General features: G+C 34.4%; 3 protein-coding genes across 3 annotated transcripts; 1 reads left to right on the top strand and 2 right to left on the bottom strand.

The window, feature by feature from the left end:
- The first annotated feature begins 307 nt into the window (after positions 1–307).
- Positions 308–5,760, top strand: LOC148618618 (uncharacterized). The gene is made up of 2 exons (XM_088576858.1): positions 308–373; positions 2,419–5,760. The coding sequence occupies exons 1-2, from the start codon at positions 308–310 to the stop codon at positions 5,758–5,760; spliced, it is 3,408 nt and encodes a 1,135-aa protein (XP_088432984.1).
- A 1,114-nt stretch (positions 5,761–6,874) lies between these two features.
- Positions 6,875–8,090, bottom strand: LOC148618617 (uncharacterized). The gene is made up of 3 exons (XM_088577696.1): positions 7,833–8,090; positions 7,488–7,649; positions 6,875–7,181 (listed from the first exon to the last, which is right to left on the bottom strand). The coding sequence occupies exons 1-3, from the start codon at positions 8,050–8,052 to the stop codon at positions 6,940–6,942; spliced, it is 624 nt and encodes a 207-aa protein (XP_088433822.1). The 5' UTR covers positions 8,053–8,090; the 3' UTR covers positions 6,875–6,939.
- A 4,699-nt stretch (positions 8,091–12,789) lies between these two features.
- On the bottom strand, positions 12,790–14,914 carry LOC148618616 (lazarillo protein-like). The gene is made up of 3 exons (XM_088576892.1): positions 14,567–14,914; positions 14,107–14,268; positions 12,790–13,076 (listed from the first exon to the last, which is right to left on the bottom strand). Exons 1-3 carry the CDS (start codon positions 14,760–14,762, stop codon positions 12,835–12,837), a joined length of 600 nt encoding a protein of 199 aa, XP_088433018.1. The 5' UTR covers positions 14,763–14,914; the 3' UTR covers positions 12,790–12,834.
- Between the last annotated feature and the right edge of the window lie 5,216 nt (positions 14,915–20,130).

The raw sequence follows: 20,130 nt of genomic DNA, 5'->3' as shown, positions 1-20,130 counted from the left end.
ATATATACCGAAGACTCATATGTGAAAAACTTCATGTAAAATTTTCAAAATTCATTTTGGGTGTTCATAAAAGGTCAACAAATTTAGCAGTATTGTCAGAACTAGGTCGCTTTCCACTTCACTTTGATATTATCAAATCATGATAAAATATTGGTATAGACTAGAAAATTTACAGTCGGACTTTCCATTGCTTCAACAGGCCTTTGCAGAATCTAAAACTTTGTTTAGACAAAATAAACCCTCATGGTATGGATCAATAAAATACACTATGAACATTGTTCAGGATATAAAAGATAGTCTAACAAACATGACTCAATTCTCATTTGAACGAATCTCTAAACTGATCCTTTCTCAGCACTATAGAGAGACATGGGTAAGAAATTTGAAAAAGAACAGTGAAGACAAACTTAATGTATATGCTAAAATTAAAAACAATTTTGGGCTAGAGAAATACTTATCTCAAGTAAATTTGAGCAAAGGAGAAAAATTACAAAGCTGCGCATCTCATCTCGTAGACTAGAGATAGAAACAGGGCGTTATCATGGTATTCCTAGACAAAATAGGTTATGTCGCATGTGCGCCTCAGGAGAAGTAGACGATGAAGTACATTTTCTTTTTTCATGCTCATCAAATAAAAAAGTGAGAGATATACTATATGAGTTAATAATATCTACATGTCCACATTTTATTAACCTCAGTGATGAAAACAAATTGATATGGATCTTAAATTGTGAAAACTCTATTATTTTATCTGGTTTAAGTGATTTTGTTATATCAAGTGGTGTTTAAATTATAATTTTTCTTTTTTCTTTTTGTATATGTTATTAATTATTATTATTATTATTTTTATCTATCATTAATATCTTCCCATATCTTTTTCTGCTTATATTGTAATATGTAATGTGAGAATTTTGGGTAATTAAAAGCCCAGTATATGCAAATTTGCTCCTTAATTTTCATACTTGAAGCCAAGAGCACCGTCCCTTGGTGTCCTTTGTCTTGAAGCAACTCAAAAGACTTGCTTCTCTGCACTGGGCACAAGAAGGCTTCTAGTGAGAATTATGTCCACTGCATTTATTTATTTATTTTATTCTTTTTTTCCCCATTATTATCACTATTGCAAATAGATATGCCCTTAAGTGAATATACATTTACATTCTTTATTCATATAATAATTTGATGATTATGATTATAATCTCCATTATCATAATCCAATTTTGTAAATGAAACTGAGGTGTGCCATTATAATAACTAAACACTATGTGCTGATTACTATGATGTATTACTCATAATGCAAGTAAAAGCTCAAAAAATGTGACAATTATTTAGTTTGTAAATTAACTGTTGATATTATATGCTATCATATATGTTCAATCAAAACTGTTGTATGTAAAAAAAATTGTATTGTAATCATGCCCTTTATGGGCCCTTTATTGGTAAATAAACCGTTCTTCTTCTTCTATATGTTAGCACGAAAACGAAAATTATACCAAGTATAGGAACAGTCAGCTGATGGTCGGCGTCAATCATATCGTGCAAACGATTGGCTAACACTGTTTTACGAAAGCTTTTTTGGGGGGATTTTAGTGGTTTATTTCCACAAAGACAGTCGAATTATCTCGTCAAAACAACGATGTCTCAGCTTTATAATGCACGAAATGAAGGATGCAACGGATATACGGAAAGTGTTATGGTTTTCAAGTTTTTCATTATAGTGTTACTTAACGAATAAAGAGAAATAAATTACATAAAAGCATCGAAATCGAAATTCATTAAAAAGGGGAGATGACTCTCGTTAATGTAAAATTGTGTTGCATTGTTATAAAGGGAACTTTAAAATAATTTTTTAGGCAATCCATTGCCGATTTAAAAAAACATTTTTCGACATTACATATGATAGAAAACAAACGATTCAGTGGAAAAAAATTATGTTGTGCCACTCATCATGGATTTACCCGACTATTAAGAACAACCTTCTAATAAAGAGCTAGTTTAAAGTACATACGGAAATAGTTACACTGCTCCTAGAATATTATTATAAAACTAAAAAATTTCAGTATTGCATGCAAGCAATTTTTTCCAGCTTGAATTCACGACTTCCCAAGGTAAAACCTTGATTTTAGACAGGACACAATGTAATGTTCTCAATTACAATTTTAATATTTTTCCCTTGTCCCAATAGGTATTGTTTAGTTATATTTTCATTGGCTATATCTAACATTTGATATATTTAGATGTTCTAATAATTAACCTATTCCACTTGGTTGGGTTGTCATTGGAGAAGTCTGTCTTGGTAAGGTACATGCACCATCTTCTATTAATGTTCGTAAGACAAATGTTCTCAGCAATGGTAGGCATACAACATTTCCACTATGTGAGTACAACTTTGAAATCAGTCAACCTAAACTTGATATTCAGGATGAAATATTTGCAAAAACTCCATATGACAACAAAATTGTTCTTTCTGTAGAAGATAAGCAATTTGTTTCTTTGATGAAAAGTAGTTTTGTTAAGGATGAAACAGGTTTCTGGACAGCACCACTACCGTTCAAACAACCTAAACCACCTGTACCTTACAATCGCCAACAAGCCCACAAAAGAGCACTGATACTTGATAGAAACTTGCATAAAAATCCTTTGAAGCGTGATCAGTTCATGACCTTTATGGATAAAGTATTAAAGAGCGGTGCAGCAGAAACAGCACCAACTATCTTTGCTGGAGAATGTTGGTATCTTCCTTTATTTGGGGTGCACCACCCAAAGAAACCTAATGAAATCCGAGGTGTATTTGATTCATCAGCTGTTTATGAGGGTGTATCACTAAACAGTCTTTTAATGACAGGACCTGATCTTACCAATAGCTTGATTGGTATTCTTTCGCGTTTTCGTTTGAATGAAGTAGCCATAACTGGCGATATTGAACAAATGTTTTACCGTTTCCGTGTAATAGAGAATCATAGAGACTATCTGAGATTCTTTTGGTACCAGAACAATGATTTCAATCAACCACTCATTGAGTACCGAATGACGTCTCATGTATTTGGCAATACACCTTCTCCTGCTATAGCAACTTATGGTTTACGACTTACCGCTTCGAATTCTGAGAATGACGTCAAAAACTTTGTTTCGAATGATTTTTATGTTGATGACGGTCTAACCTCTGTTACAAATGCCGAATATGCAATTGATATTGTGAAAAGAACGCAGGACGAATTGAAGCAAAATGGACACATCCGATTTCATAAAATCGTATCTAACAGCGTAGAAGTTATGAAAGCCTTCCCAAATGATGATCTTGGTAAAGAGCTTAAAACTCTAGATCTGTGTCATGACATGTTACCTACCCATCAAAGTTTAGGACTATCTTGGAACCTTCAATCTGACAGTTTTGTGTTTCAACACCATATCATTGACAGACCAGCTACCCGTCGAAGCATGCTATCAACAAACAATAGTTTGTTTGATCCATTAGGTTTCATTGCACCTGTTACTATTAGTGGAAAGATTCTCCTCCGTCAAGTTATTACCCCTGGCAGTGATTGGGATGAACCTCTAAGTCCTGATCATGAGGAAAAATGGAACTTGTGGCTTGCATCACTTAAATCGTTAGATAGCTTTAAAATCCCACGCATGATCGTTCCTATTTCAATATCGTCTGTACACAATCCTGACATCCACATCTTTTGTGACGCGAGTGAACAAGCAATATCTGCAGTTGCCTATCTGAAAGCAATTGACAATGATAGTACTGCTTTTTTAGGTTTCATTATGGGAAAGTCGAAACTTTCACCAGTAAAGGGTCACACAATACCCAGATTGGAACTATGTAGTGCTGTACTTGCTACTGAGCTAGGAGAAGCTATTTGTGATCATATGAATCTATCTCATGATGTATTTCACTACTACACAGACAGTCAAATAACTTTAGGTTATATTTGCAATACAACTCGAAGATTCTTCACTTATGTTTCAAATCGTGTTGAAAAAATACATAAAGTCTTAAAACCGTCACAATGGTCCTATGTTGCATCAGAAAAGAACACCGCTGATATCGGTACAAGATTTTCAAACACAGCCAATATGACTCTCGTTGAAAGATGGACTAAAGGTCCTACATGGTTACTCTCTGAAAACTGTAGTGATTCACAAACAGAAACCTATCCCTTAATTGAACCAAATCAGGATAAAGATATCCGTCCGGAAGTAGTTGCGTTGAAAGTCAGTATACAAAACTTAGCAATTGGAAATCATCGTTTTTGCAAGTTTTCTTCATGGAAATCGCTTGTACGCGCAATATCACATCTGAGACAGTTCATACAATTACGGAAATCAATACGGAATGGTCAAAAAGTGATTGTGAGTAAAAACGATCCAAATTTTAGGAAACAAACAGAACTGTTCATCCTCAAACAAGTTCAGAATGAATTGTATGAAAAGGAAATTGAGAATTTGAAGCTTAACAGACCTGTTCACAAATCTAGTTCGATACTTAAGCTTGACCCATTCTTCAATGATCATGGAATTCTTTGTGTAGGTGGTAGACTCAAATATTCAACTCTCTCCGTTATAGAGAAACACCCTATCCTTGTTCCGGGTTCACATTATATAGCCAAACTTATTGCTTCACATTGTCATGAACTCATTCGACATCAAGGTCGACATTTAACTGAAGGTAAAATCAGAAGTGAAGGATTTTGGATTATTGGAGCAAAACGAATAGTATATTCAGAAATTTCAAAATGTGCTTTGTGCAAAAGATTTCGAGGCAAAGTTAAAATTCAAAAGATGTCAGATCTACCAGAAGCAAGATTGGCAATTTGTCCACCTTTTACTTATGTTGGAATAGACTGTTTTGGACCTTGGGAGGTAGTTACGCGCCGTACAAGAGGTGGCAGTTCAAATTCAAAACGATGGGCTGTTTTGTTTTGTTGTCTCTCTAGTAGAGCAGTTCATATAGAAGTCATTGAGGATATGAGTACTTCATGCTTTATCAACGCATTGAGACGTTTCATTTCAATTAGAGGCAAAGTGAAAGAAATCTTTTCAGATAGAGGGTCAAATTTTGTTGGAAGCGCCAAAGAACTTGGTATCCCTACAATATGTGTAGAAGACAAAGAAGTTCAGACCTTTCTCAACAATCAAGGTACTGTTTGGAGGTTGAACACACCATATTCGTCTCACATGGGTGGCTCCTGGGAAAGACTCATTGGAATAACACGTCGCATCATTGATTCAATCTTGTATGAAAATAAACACAAGAAGCTAACACATGAGGTTCTAAGTACATTTATGGCAGAGACAACAGCCATAATGAACTCTCGTCCGTTGATTCCTATTTCAACTGCTGCAGGATTTCCTGATGTTTTGTCACCTAATTCTCTATTAACTACTAAAACAGATGCATGTGTTGAAAACTTTAGCAATCTAAACATCCGAGATGTGTATACTTCACAGTGGAAACTAGTTCAAATTATGGCAGACCAATTTTGGACTCGGTGGCAACGACAATATTTGCAAACATTACAACTTGGAAGGAAGTGGCAACAGACTCAAATCGATATAAAAGAAGGTGACATTGTGATTCTAAAAGACAATGAACAACATAGAAACTTTTGGCCTCTTGCTATTGTCGAGCATGTGTTTCCAAGTAAAGACAGTCACGTTCGAAAAATTTTGTTAAGGACAATAAAAGATGGTCAACCTCGTGTGTATGTGAGACCTATCACACAAACTATTCTTTTAAGCCATAATGAGGTGTGAACTTTGTGAGAACTGTGAATCATGGACTTTATTTTTTACATTTGTTGTATTATGGTTTTTGATTTTTTTATGATTAACTATAGTTAGGTAAACTATATGTTTGGGATTTTTCTTTGTGTCTTTGCATTCAATTTTAAGTAGTGATATTTTCATATCAGACGGGGAGTGTAATGTTCTCAATTACAATTTTAATATTTTTCCCTAGTCCCAATAGGTATTGTTTAGTTATATTTTCATTGGTTATATCTAACATTTGATATATTTAGATGTTCTAATAATTAACCTATTCCTATGTCCTATTTCATGACCCTAGGGTACGCTTGATTTCTATTTTGGATATTGTACTTTTACTTTCATTTTTGAGTCATTTCCTGTTTCCGGGTTTGAGATTACATGTGAACCACATAAGTCAGAGCATTGAACCAATGCGTTTTCCATCGAGATTTTTTGAGTCAATCTTTTCATGACAGACCACTATGTAAGTCTTATTATTATCTTTAATGCTTATATTTTATAGTTGCATACATATTTTTGATGGGAAAAGAGAAATTAATGATATTTTTTACACAATTGGCACACATGTTGTTTTCTTACATTTTGCCTAGATAAGCCATGCCTTTATAGTTTATGATAGGTATTTTGAGTTGTTTTCATTCCACTTGCAGTATTAATGATATTGTGACGTAAAATATGATATATCATAATTATTTATGCATCCCACATTCCCTTCACCAGTTTTGAGATATTTTGAGATACTTTGAGGGGGAGACTTTCCTGTTTGAAAAATTGATCTTACCCCTGCATCATAAAGGGAGATAATTGAAGTTTATTTCATAACACTTTTCTTTAAAATATTGTGTGATGTATTATTTGTTATCTGTATTTTGATTCTGATAAATATCTTTGATATTTTGAATGTATGATAATTTTGATTGGACAATTATTTAGGAAAATCCTTTTTTGTATATTTTCAGCTTTTTACCAATCACTATGTGCATCAATCAAATAAAAGTGAACTTCAAATGTTTTTGATTGAGGCCCATAGATGGTTATCTATCTGTCTGTACCTGTCTGGCTACGAGGCGGAATACACAATAACAATAACACTGATAAAAAGAATATTTATTTACAAAACTGAAATGTAATGGGTGACGGATGGAATTTGACCAGAATAGAATTCTACACGTGGTCGTTGTTGTATAAACAGTCGTTACCATGGTAAGTACTAACAGGTTTGTTGATGATGGACGTGAATCCCTGGTCCTTCAGGAACTGTAGTACCTCAGCTTCGTGGTCACGTTTAAATACGACAGGATCCCTAGCTAGCACAAATAATGTCGCTTTTAGGTTGTCTGATACTAGAGCATATTGGTACTTCTTTTCTGGGCCGTAGGTGGCGGGCCCTAGCTTCATTACCCAATCTGAAAATCAAAAAGCAATATCGTTGAACGACGGTGAAGGTAAATATAACAATTACATCAGTTTCCAGGACTCAGCTAACTTAAAGTTTTTACCTTTAGTTTGTTTGCTTAGTTGGTTGTGTGTGTAGATTATTTTTGTTTTGTTTTTTGTTTTTGTTTTTTTTTCTCGTTGTTGTTGTTTGGCTTGTTTTTCTTAAAGAAATAAGTTCAATATTCTATTATTCAAATCATTTTTCGAGTAAAAATTTGAAATACAAAACACATCTTTGTGCAACAAAGAACTGCCAATATTACACATCTACTAACATGGAGCGTCAAAGGCTACTGTCTCCAGGTGAACTTTGAGTTTACCGACTTCTCCAGTAGGAGTGGCAAATCCGTGAATGACTTTAAGGTTGCCCTTTGCTTCTGAAAGACGTTCGGAATTTAGGACTGTTATTCTTCCAGAACCATCATTGGCTAGTGTATCTACAAGAAAAATATCACGTTTGTTTAACAGTAAGAAACAGAGAGAGAGAGAGAGTATAGGGTATTATAACATATTGAGTGTGATAAGTACCTCCCATTTTACTTCTTTATCTTTAGTTAGCAATAGTTAATGCTTCGTGTAAATTTAATTGGTAAAACAAGAGAAATATAGTGCAAACTTACAATCAGCTGTTACACACAATGCCCGTCTTTCGAAGGTGGCGTAAACAGACTGGCTGGTATACATCTGGAACCATCTTCCTAGGTATTTGTTCACGTCCAACTCCGATACAACTGGTACACTTGATCCTAGACCAATTGTATCTAAAAGAAACCCAGACACTACGGATACCAGCAACACAAACACGAAAGAACTGTACATTTTGTTCAAATATTTAATCATAGAATGAAACGAGCAAGTTATGTTTGGGATTTTATGGACTTGAGTCATGCCATCTAGCACGAGATTGACCAGACCTTCTACAACGTGATGATAAGGATAACGGCTCTTACATAAAACAACCAATATCAAAGTGATATCAAAGTTCACAAGAAATACCAGTAAAGGTGGTTTAACTTTTATTTAGACATGAAGTTCGTTATTTCAATTCAATACTGTTTGTGTTTTATTTCACAGAAGTAACCTAAATGATTCGCACTCAAACGTACATATTAGGATACCACTGAAAAGCATGTGCGAGAAATCCTAAATGAATGTTAAGAAGTGTTCCAGCTCCATTAAAATCTGTGTACATGTATAATGGCATCACCTTGTGCGCTTTTGATCAGCACTGAGTAATGATGTAAAGGAATGTTTTTGTTTTTATCTTTTATCTTTATATTCTTGTATAAGTGACATTGTTTTTTTTCTACTAATTATCACAATTAACCTAAAGAAAGATAATAAACAAACTCAAAGCAAAATTGACCAATATTCGTTGTAAACGGTACATGGGATTGGGATTTTTTTTACAGTAAATACATACCTGCATTTATTTATACTTACTGAAATATTAGGTCATATGGTCATTTGACTATGTACATGTGTTGCATATTTTCGATGCCGAATCCAATGATAATGATCGAAAGGATTACAGTAAGATTTTGATGATAATTATGATTTTATCTAGAGAGTGGCTCATTTGATTACACAAATTTTCAATAAGGTCAAATTAACCGGGTATTTTAGTCTCTATAATTTCTGCTCAAGTTGTACATCTCCTTGCCCTGGAGATTTCTTACTAGAGTGTTGAGAAATTCCGAATTTTCTCGAGTGGAGTGTTCTTCTAAAAACAATAAAACAAGAAACACCCCCCCCCAAAAAAAAAAAAACAAAACAAAACAAAACAAAAAACAAAAACAAAAAACAACTACATTTTAGTTAAAATATATGTATACAAAGTCCGTACAGTCGTATATATAGTCGTATTCTGGCTATTCCAATATTCTAAAATTTATAGATAAAAATTATAAAATCCATGTAGGAATAGCCAGAACGGTTGTATAAACAAGGGATTAAGTTTGTGTATACTGAAAAAACAAAACTTTAATTGGAATTCTAAATGTGTAAAAGTTACCAGTCACATTTTTGCTGTATGTATGAAATTTTATTTGGGATCTGTAAATTTTTCATGTGAAAATTCTTATGAATTTTAGACTTGCAAGTGTTTAGGTGTCATTTAAAGTTTTTTTTTAACAAATAAAAAAATACGATTTTTCTCTCACAATTTTATTAAATATTCAATATTCATGATGACAATAAGTCATTGATAATACACACTTTATAAGTACATAATATTCAAGCACTGATAACATTGTAAATAAATGAAAAAGCAGTAAATAAAGTTAAAGTACACATGATTTGTTTAAAAGAATCATACAATAAATGCATAAATAAAACATATAAAGCACAACAGCTCAAGCACTAATCAAAAGTTCACAAGTCTACTCTAGATGCAAAAGATGAGAAGCAGCGTAAGCAAACGACTGATGTGAGTTCCTGGTTCTGTAGACGAATCTTTAGTGTTGTCGGTCTGGAGTCGATCTCTCGGTATTTGCGTTTTCTTGGGACACGTTTACCATCGGCTTGGTACTGGAGCAAGGTGCAGGCATGGACGGCTTCTTCGTTTGTTTATTAATTAACTGAATTTAATTTTCAGTCTCTATCTTCTTTCCAATATTTCAACATTTGAAGTCTATATTTTATGTTTATTACCATGAAAAAGTTATAAATTTGGCAAAAATGGCCCCACATTTCTCTAAAACACATTATAATTTTGCTAATAAAATGTTTAAATCCAATGTTGAATCCCAAATTTACCTGTAAAATTAATTAGGCAATAATTACTAAAACAACAAAACCTACTAACACAACATCCATTGTTCTCTGCATGTAGGAATATCCAGAATATATAGTTTTAAAATTTTGGAATAGCTAGAAGACACCCTTTGATCACCTGTATTAACCTTCAGCTGCGCCTCAAGCCTAGCTAACCATAACTCTTTTATTGTCTTGGTAAATATTACATCAAATGAGAAGTATGAAGATCTAACTATGTGTATTGTAAAACAACATAAAGATCCATACAAAGGTGCATAGCATCACCAGTACATGCTCAACAGGAGAGTTGGTGTGGCTGTTATCTGCCCATTCAACAGGAGAGTTGTCGGTGTGGCTGTTATCTACCCATTCAACAGAAGGGTTGTCTGTGTGGCTATTATCTAGCTGTTCAACAGAAAAGTTGTCGGTGTGGCTGTGTTATCTAGCTGTTCAACAGAAGAGTTGTCTTTGTGGCTGACCATGATTTTGTCCGCAGTGAAGGAGGGACAACATATTGAGCGCTGATTGTACCCTTTTCCCAACCGATCTGTTTCTTTATTCTTATAGGAATCGTAGTTTCTTCAAAATCTTGTGAAAAAAGCTAGATCCTTTAATTTCACATATCGATATATTGATACCGCTCTCTCAATTAATAACCATAAACTTGGAGAATGGCTTCCGTTTATTTATCCTCCAGAACCAAAAATTAAAGAGGCAACGCTGTTATGTAGCGTCCCATGCGTCATTTAAGACATTTGCCGCGAATTTGCGTCGATAAAAGTCTAAAAATATATGACAAACGAAATAATTTTGATTTTTGATGTGAAAATTAAATTACTAGTAATAATTAATAACACAAATCGAAAAAAAATCAAAAGTTTCTCTTCTGATAGTCATACTAGTAGTAATATAAACATTTGATTTATCAACCTTGTACACATCTCCAAATGACAACCTCAAGTCTGTTTTGTGTGATCGTTATTCACCCATGTTGCTATGGAAAACAGAGGACAAGACAATATCCTCATCTACAGTGAAGTATTAAGTAGAGAAAATGCTTATTTTGTGAAGAAAAAAAAAAACACACACACACACACACTGATTCTGATATTCTCAGGTTTTAGTGTAGTCCGAGTTGCTCATTTACTTTTGTTGCTTTGAATGTATTATTTTAATTATTTTATGTTCTTTGTTGTGTGTATCTGTTTTCCTTGTCTGGTCTTTTTCCATAGATTACATTCTATTGGTTTCCGCTAGAATCTTGATCCCCTTGATTACTCTTGTATAGAGCTAGGTTTTTAAAAGGGCTATTAGAGAAAAGGAGAAGCGACTCGCCCAATCTTTTAATTTCAGGTTCCTTCATACAGATGATGCCTCTGAATAATCCTAATTTCAAACATTTCATGCATTTGATATACCCAAATGAACTTGAGATTAAAGAAACAAATAATACACTTTCTTTTGCTTCATACCTATATATAACGTCTAAAATTATATGACATATTAACGTTACGGTTATGACTTTCCAATTGTAAATTTCCCTTTCTCTGTGGCAATATACCAAAGTTTCACAATTGATCTGTAAATAACTGCCGTGCATCTGATTTGTATAATTACTTTTTTTCAGTAGAACGAGGATACTATCAAATAACTTTTAAGACAGGGCTATAATCAGCCTTTGTTGGTATCATCACTATTTGAAGTTTTGAGGTCGCCATCACAAGTGATTTGAATAACCGATATGTAGTTTCTATTTAACAGATAAAATAAGATATCCAGTCCGTTTCCCATCCTACTGAATTGACAACCCCCTTATTTGACACTTACCGATTATAATCACTTGCAATATGACGGGTGCCGCTGGGCAAGACATGCTTTCCTTTCCGGAGTACCTGATGCCACCCCGTTACTTTTTGTGGCAGTTCATATTTGCAAGTGCTCTACTTTTTTCATGTGCGGTCTTGTTTTTCTAACCATCACTTTTACATGCTTTTGTATTGTTTTTCCGCACTGTTTCCTTTTTTTCACTTTTGGTCACGTCTTATTGGATTCTGGTGTCTCTGAATTGTCCTTCTGTTTTGATATATTTCGGTATTTTTGTCGATATTTAATCAAGCAAGACACGTTGAGCCAATCTCTAAATTTTAGTGAAAATAGATAAGCCTGATGAAAGAGAATTTGGCGCTTTTATTATCGTACAACTGTTGCTAACATGTGACCGATGGCACAATGATTATATAATGTGATTGATGTTGACGGAACCGCAACGAAATAGGTAAGCATTCTGATTTTCGACAGAATGAAATGATTTTGTGTATCTATCTTTCACATCAGTTTATATTTCCGTAACCTTTCAAAATTTTAGAATCCTTAACTTTATAGAAAATACAAAAATACCAATCATATAAATCAAATACTAAAGATGATTTACACGAGTAACAAGTATATAATACCACTCTATTACCATATGATAAAATCTCCACTTTTTGTAATTTAAATTGTAAATTTATTTGGAACATTTAAAGTCCTGTGTCAACATAAGAAATATACGATACATGAATAATGCCGGGTAATATCAAATTTATTTGATGAGCTCTAGAAACAGTCAGATCGCGAGAGTTTCCCAAGGTAATCTGACTGTTTCGAAGCGAGTACAAATAAATATATACATATTTTCGGCAATGTTCGTCCTGCAGCAACAGTTTTCTGAATAAAACTCGTAAAAAGACGGAATTTCTCACGCTCGTGGAAGAAATCCCAGATCTTGCAAGAACCTATTAGTCTTTGCCTGTCTACAGAGTACTTACAAAACAAGATGGATATAAGAAAACATTTATTTACATTATACTTGATACAGAATATTGATCATTGTGTGTTGGGATTGTATGTACAATCCGATCCTTGATATGTTTTTACTGGTTTGTTCAGTATATGGGTAAATCCATTCTGTTGAAGAAATTCTAATACTTCACCTTCGTATTGACTATTGAACACTTCTTGGTCGCGAGCGAGAACAAATAATGTTCCTTTTACAAAGTCACTAACAATAGAGTATTGATATTGTCCACTGCTTCCAAATGTATCAGGTCCGAGCTTTAACACCCAGTCTAGAAAAAGAGATGGCTTTAGTTAAGTTCAAATCTTGATACATATTGTATTATGCTTAACTATAAAATGACAATTGACTTGCAAGGAAAAGAACACAAATTAGTGTGAAAAAAGAACAATTCGGTAACCTTTCAAATACATGGTATGTGGAGCTGCATGGCCTTGCAAGCGATAACTAATTATCCAAATAAATAATTTAGGAAGTATTTACAGCAGAAGTCACGAACTTAAACCAGATGCTCTAAAAAGCCGCTCACCTTGCCAAAAATAGTCTTTTTAGCTTTCTAAAGCTGGCCTCTTGACCCTACTGTACTGTTGTCACAAAAATCATTTAATCATGAGAGCATCTTAGTTACCCTCTCGGTTTTCATATTATAAAATACATATTTGACTCTTCAAGGGCAATAACTTCAATATCGGTCAACATATCTTTGTGAAAATGTCGGCATAGGCCCGTCTCGCCATGCTGATTAATTTTACCCTGTGAAAATTGGGCTAACCCATTGGTTTTCGAGGTATTCTCTCAAATCCTCAATTTTTAGTAATGGTGGCCATATTTTTCGAAAGATCAAAAATCTCCACACACAGTTTGTTAAGGATATCCTAACAAACATGCATGCCATGTTTGGTTACAATCTCATCCTACTAGTAGTTTAAGAGGAGATTTCCAAAATTGCAAATGTTAAATTCGGAAAAATCCATTTCAGGAACCGTAACTCATTCATCCGTCAACGGATCTTTCTGAAAATTTCGGCATAGGCCCAACTCATCATGATAAACAATTTTACTCCGTCAGATTTTAGCTGAACCCAACTGTTTTTGAATTATGTTTAAAATACTATTTTTAGTAATGACGGCCATGTTTTTCGCCAGATTAAAGAAGCAAAGTTTGGTTACAATATTGCCAGTAGTTTCAGTGAAGACGTTTGAAAAAAGTTTACGGACAACGATGGACGACAGACACATAGTGCTGGCAATAGCTCACATGGTTCTCCGGGCCAGGTAAGCTAAGAATCAGTAAACACTTACAGGGGGCTGGAAGTGGAGCAGTTTCCAAGACAACCGTCAGTTGTCCAGGGTTCCCTGAAGGTAAGGCATAGCCATGGGTTACTTTAAGTTTACTGTTCGGACTGTTTACTGTTTCGGAGTTTAAGACTGTGATATTGTTCTTCACATCTGGATTCACTGAATCTGAAAGAGGACAAAAATTGACATCATAGCGTCGTCCAACCTAATTGATTCAAATTAAGATACAAAAATAACTCTTAAAATAATTCTTGACTGGGGTTTTAATAATCTTCTACTAACATATCTGTGTTGGGATCAAAGATGACCTTTCAATTTTCGTAAACGCTCAAATTAAACTGTTGCGGTAAATGTTAGAAATATAGAAATAAAACAGTCCGATGCATAATTTAAGTGATTATTGATCTAACATACTTAGGATGCTAAGCTTAAACCAAATTACAATAATAAATTCTACACTTACAGTCAGCTGTAACACACTGAGCTCCTTGTTCGAACGTTGCCAGCACAGACAGACTGGTATACATCTGGTACCATCTACCTAAGTATTTGTTCACATCTAGCTGGTCTACTGTATGCACGTCCGTACTCAGTCCGAGAGTGTCAAGAATAAATCCCTGCGACACAGACGCTAAACAAACAACAAGTATTAAGATCATGGTTGAACTTTTAGTTTGATCTGAAATGTTCCGCAGAACATATAAATTGGTCCTTTATAGTGAATGGTTTCATAACTTGTTTTCTCAATATAGCGTGTTGATACATGTGTTTATTCTTATCAAATTCTTATCAGATTCTGAAATTCTGTACATACTATATAGTTACTGTAGTAGACAAAGGTCACACGGGACGAATCGTTTGGTCATTGATCGACTAGGTATGCGTGTCCTTGTACTAATGAAGACACAAAATTCGAGACAATTTACATGACTTACGAGTAAACTTTGAACGAATAAGAAGTCTGAGCCGCCTTGTGTTGTATAGCATTCGTCATGGCGTAAATAATTTCGAAAATAGAGATTAAGGATTTATTTTCAACATGTTCAGTTATTGTTTCAACATTGCCTTTTTCTGCTATGGTTACCATAACTTTATCAGATGATAAGTAAATAGAAAGGGACTGACGTTGATGGGTTTTCAGTCTTTATTTTATACTTCACCTAAATTTACAATGTTCTTCGAATGATACCTCATTATTCTTCGTCAGATTGGATATTGGGGGAATCCGGAAGCACAGGAGGTCTAAAAGAAACGTGTCAGGCGGGGACTTCATTGTATTTTTTTTCTACTCCGAGTGATCTTGATTTAAAAATCTTGGCTTAGTGCAAAGCGTGTTCATTTTAAATTCTAGTGAAAGAAATACACTTATGTTAACGTCATATGAGTGTAAATACATTCTCTCGACTAGCCGGATACATAACCGTCATTCAGGACTGATGTTTAGATTTTAAGTTTTAGGATAAAAGGTAACTGACTTTGGAAAAGTTTGTGTACTTTTAAAATTACTGACTTAGGTATTTTGTCTGCAGTATCTTACAAGTAATTCAAGGCCATATCTTTTTGTAAATTTTTTTTAAAGATATTTAACAGCAAAGTGGATGAACTTCTATAACTTTCGGTTATTGAATTCAGTAGCTACATGCCGAATTTACAAGTGCTTCCCTGAGTAATTTTGTGAAATAAAAATATTCCACTATCACTTATTATATTATTGTACACAAATAGACAAAAGTCAAAATAAATATTTCAGGCAATAATAACCTTACAATTTCTCATTAAATTTTGATAAACAAAATACAAGTTATGCTGTAAAAAGATATATTTTTCTGCAGTAATATACAACCTCAACCGATATATTATCCTCCCAAGTCAGGGTTTTGAGTCCACCCTCGCTCCCTCAAACCCCTGACATTACTCATTCATATTTAGCGGGTATCGTCCAGCGCCATCTAGTGAGTTACTTAAATTTAACCCGGATCCAAAATCCAATCAAATCACTCGTAATAGAAACTCGTCGATATAACTTACAAAGTGGCTACACATAACGCCAATTTTTTTTTTCAGTAAAGACGCTAAAACAGAATCTACAGTTATCATTTTTGCTCATATTGCATTCTTTCAGTTACTATATCGGATCGTCCATACCTCGTATTATTGTTTACCTTTCCACAGACATTTTATGTTAAATCGATTTTCATTGGTGCTTCTCAGCCGGAGAAGCAACCAATCGGAATTTGCTGGACGATACCCGCAAAATATGAATGAGTGATGTCAGGGGTTTGAAGGAGCGAGGGTGGACTCAAAACCCTGACTTGGGAGGATGCCGATATATTGAAAACTATGAAAAACATATTAATAATATCATTACATGTTAATAAGAGTAATCAAGGTAACCAAGGTTATAGCGGTAATCAAAAGAATCTAATCCAGGGACAAAGACCAGACATGGAAAACAGACATAAAGTAACTAAAATTATACAAACAAAGTAACAAAAGTAAATGAGCAACTCGGACTCCACTGAAAACTGGGAGCATGGACCAGGTGCACCGGTAGGGTAAGCGTCCTCTGCTTTTCTAGAAACACCCGCCGAGTTGCTCATAAAAAGTCAAGTCCGGGGTACACAAACGAGGAAAGGAAAACTATGACCCGTTGAATAAATCAGTTTTCATGGTGCAGATGGATACACCATAATGATCTACGAGTTCATGATGACGACCATAGAACTTCTGTAGTGATTACTTCAATCTTGTAGCAACATAACCCTGTTCCAGAAGACTATTTGTTAAGAGGTCTAGAGCGATACAAAAAGTCTGCGTAGTTTCGGCAAACTCTGGCATAACATATGAGTCGTGATATAAACACTCCATACGCAGGTGCTGAAGGGATGTTGCCACAGATGAAAAGAAAGTTGACAATTCTGAATGAAAAGTCATCACGTTTTGTCGTAAGTTTGGTCAATAGTTTTCCTTTACCATCGATTTCTAAGTGTAGGTCAAGATATGAGGCTGACCTTACAGTGTCTGTATTATCCTTTATCTCAAGTGCTTTGGGGTAGATGCGATGTATCAAATCCCCGAAATTTGGATTGTTTAAAGATAATATGTCATCTATATAGCGGAAACTGAGATTAAAGAATCTAGCCAAACGAAATTCTTTCTTTCGGATCAAATCAGCTATAAAGTCAGCCTCATAAGAGTGAAGGAATAGGTCAACAAGTAAAGGAGCACAACTAGTTCCAATTGGAATGCCGACCGTTTGTTGAAAAACATGTCCATCATACTGGACTAACATGTTGTCGATTTAAAATTCCAACATTTTGTAAACAACTACCTCTGTATATTTGGAAGATGATTTGGAATTATTTCTTACAAAGTATTAGGAATCTCCACCAAGAACTCTGTATTTGTATCTAGGTGTATCATCTTTTTTTTTGGAAAAACAAAAACAATGTTTTTAAGTCGGTATTTTAACTGAGTATTGGGAATAGAAGTATACAGTGTTGAAAAATCATAGGTTTTAATGCTATACAGTATACATCGTATGTCATTTTTTTAAAGACAAACTCGATCTGTTTCGAACAAATTTAAATCATTTAAAAGACGTCTACATATTTGTTACCTTCTTGAACATATGATTCAGAGTTTCGCATAATAACCCGTGTCTATACTCAATGAGGACAATGTTTTATCAAGAAACAATATAGAAACTCCATACGCGATTGCTTCAACTTATATTTACCATTTCATCTTATTTTCTTTTATATCTCTCTATTTTATTTTATTTCATTTCATATTTTTTGCGACATGATGTAGAAGCTCAGGCTTCCGAGCTTCCGCCTAGCTACTCGCCCGAGTCCTTAATGAAATATCTCTAATTTTGCCGCTAGTAATTTCCATATGTGTAATGTGTCAACATCCTGTAAATTTTTAAGTTGTCGCTCAAAAACTGTAGAATAGAGTCGTTTACTCCTTATTACCATAAGGAATATTGAAATTGCTAAGTTCAGCTATCTTTAATTTCAGCATTTTTTACGAAAATCAAATTCTTTTAGCTCTGCACATTCCATTACAAGTCTAAACATGTTGCAAAATAACAAAGTTGTATCTAAAAAACTGTAGTGTTTAGCCAGATGAACCATGCACACCCCTATCGGTAGGACAACGAACGGGTGGACAGTGATATATTGTAGTATTAGTTACGATGGCACAAAAACATACACCAATATTGATAGAACTTATTTATTGCATTAAGATAGGTTTGAAACTCGTTTGACCAATGTTACACTTTTAAATACGGGACTGCAAGATCAACCCCAACATTCCATATACAAAAAATGTATGTAGCATGGAGCCCTGTGATAGATATTTAGAAAGATCCTATTCAGATTTTATTGTCCGAAAACCAAAATTTTACACATAACGTTGTCATCACCATAACATTTTATTATCACATTTTTTGCAGTCTCAAAAACAAAGGCAGAGAGATGGACATCTTGGTCACAAGATAACACATAACTTATGTAAGCGTTTTTGAGTAAACGTGCGAAAACTGGAAAACACCGCCCACCGCCCATTTTTTATGAATAAATTTCCGTAGCTCGAGAAAAAAAAAATTAAATAAATTCTTAATAAAAACATTAAAGGGATCCAACTATGAATATACATACTTTCCCAAAGTTTAATTTAACTTGCATTTTTTGTGCAAAAACTTGCGGAACGGAAGTTGCAGGACAAACAAACGGTGGGACATACAGGGATTAAACGATATGGCCCCAATCACTTAGTTGCCAGAGCATAATAAATTTACAGGAACTTACAATACTATAGAATGAAACACAACACACATTAACAATCTAGACTTAGAAGCACTTTAAGAATCAACAGATATACAGTTACAGATGGACTCTAGTTAAGGTAAAGCATACAGGAACTTCAGAACTTTGCTGTAGGCCATCAGATGTATAGCAACCAACACTGACAAACAACAGGACTCTTGGGTAGGTTAAGCATACAAGGACTTCATCAGATATATAGCATCCAACAGTAACTAACAGATAGACTCTCGGGTAGGTTAAGCATACAAGGACTTCAGAACCTCGCTGTAGGCCATCAGATATATAGCATCCAACAGTAACTAACAGATAGACTCTCGGGTAGGTTAAGCATACAAGGACTTCAGAACCTCGCTGTAGGCCATCAGATATATAGCATCCAACAGTAACTAACAGATAGACTCTCGGGTAGGTTAAGCATACAAAGACTTTAGCACCTCGCTGAAGGCCATCAGATATATAGCAACCAACACTGACAAACAGAAGAAATCTTGGGTAGATAAAGCATACAAGGACTTCAGAACTTTGCTGTATGCCGTCAGATATATAACAACCAATACTGACAAACAGGAGGACTCTCGGGTAGATTAAGCATACAAGGACTTTAGAATTTTGTAAGCCAGAAGAAATATAGCAACCAACTCACAAAAAGACAGACTCTTGTGTAGGTAAAGCCAATTTAAAAAAAAACAAAAAAACACAAGTGTTCATTTGGTTGAAAGAGTAATTAAGGGAACCAAAATTCTATTGGAAATCAAAGAAAGTAATCCAGGGACAAAGGCCAGACTTGGAGAACAGACAAACACAACAGAGAACATAAAGTAACTGAAATATTACAAACAAAGTAACAAAAGTAAATGAGAAACTCGGCCTCCACTAAAAACTGGAAGCATGGACCAGGTGCACAGGTAGGGTATTACTTCAATATAGTAAATAGTTTTGTGATGTCATAACTTATCACTAATTTTAAATATGCTAAATACTTTAAATATACTTGAAAATGAAGTTTCATATTTGAAATAAGAACAAACCTTGTAGGCCATCAAATCGATAGCAACTAACAGACATACTCTTGTGTTCATTGTTGGTTATAGACTTCAACTTATGGCTATCTATAGATTCTTTTTTCATCCTTTCTTTCTTTTATTCTCTTTGGTTCATTTTTTGTACGAGATTTCATAAAACATGCATTCTG

This window comes from Perna viridis, chromosome 4 (assembly GCF_037379345.1).
Source record: "Perna viridis isolate PV_CMFRI_1.1 ecotype Kerala chromosome 4, ASM3737934v1, whole genome shotgun sequence".
Taxonomy (NCBI): Eukaryota; Metazoa; Mollusca; class Bivalvia; order Mytilida; family Mytilidae; genus Perna; species Perna viridis.
The sequence above is the reverse complement of the archived record's forward strand: the minus strand, read 5'-3'. Positions and strand labels throughout refer to the sequence as shown.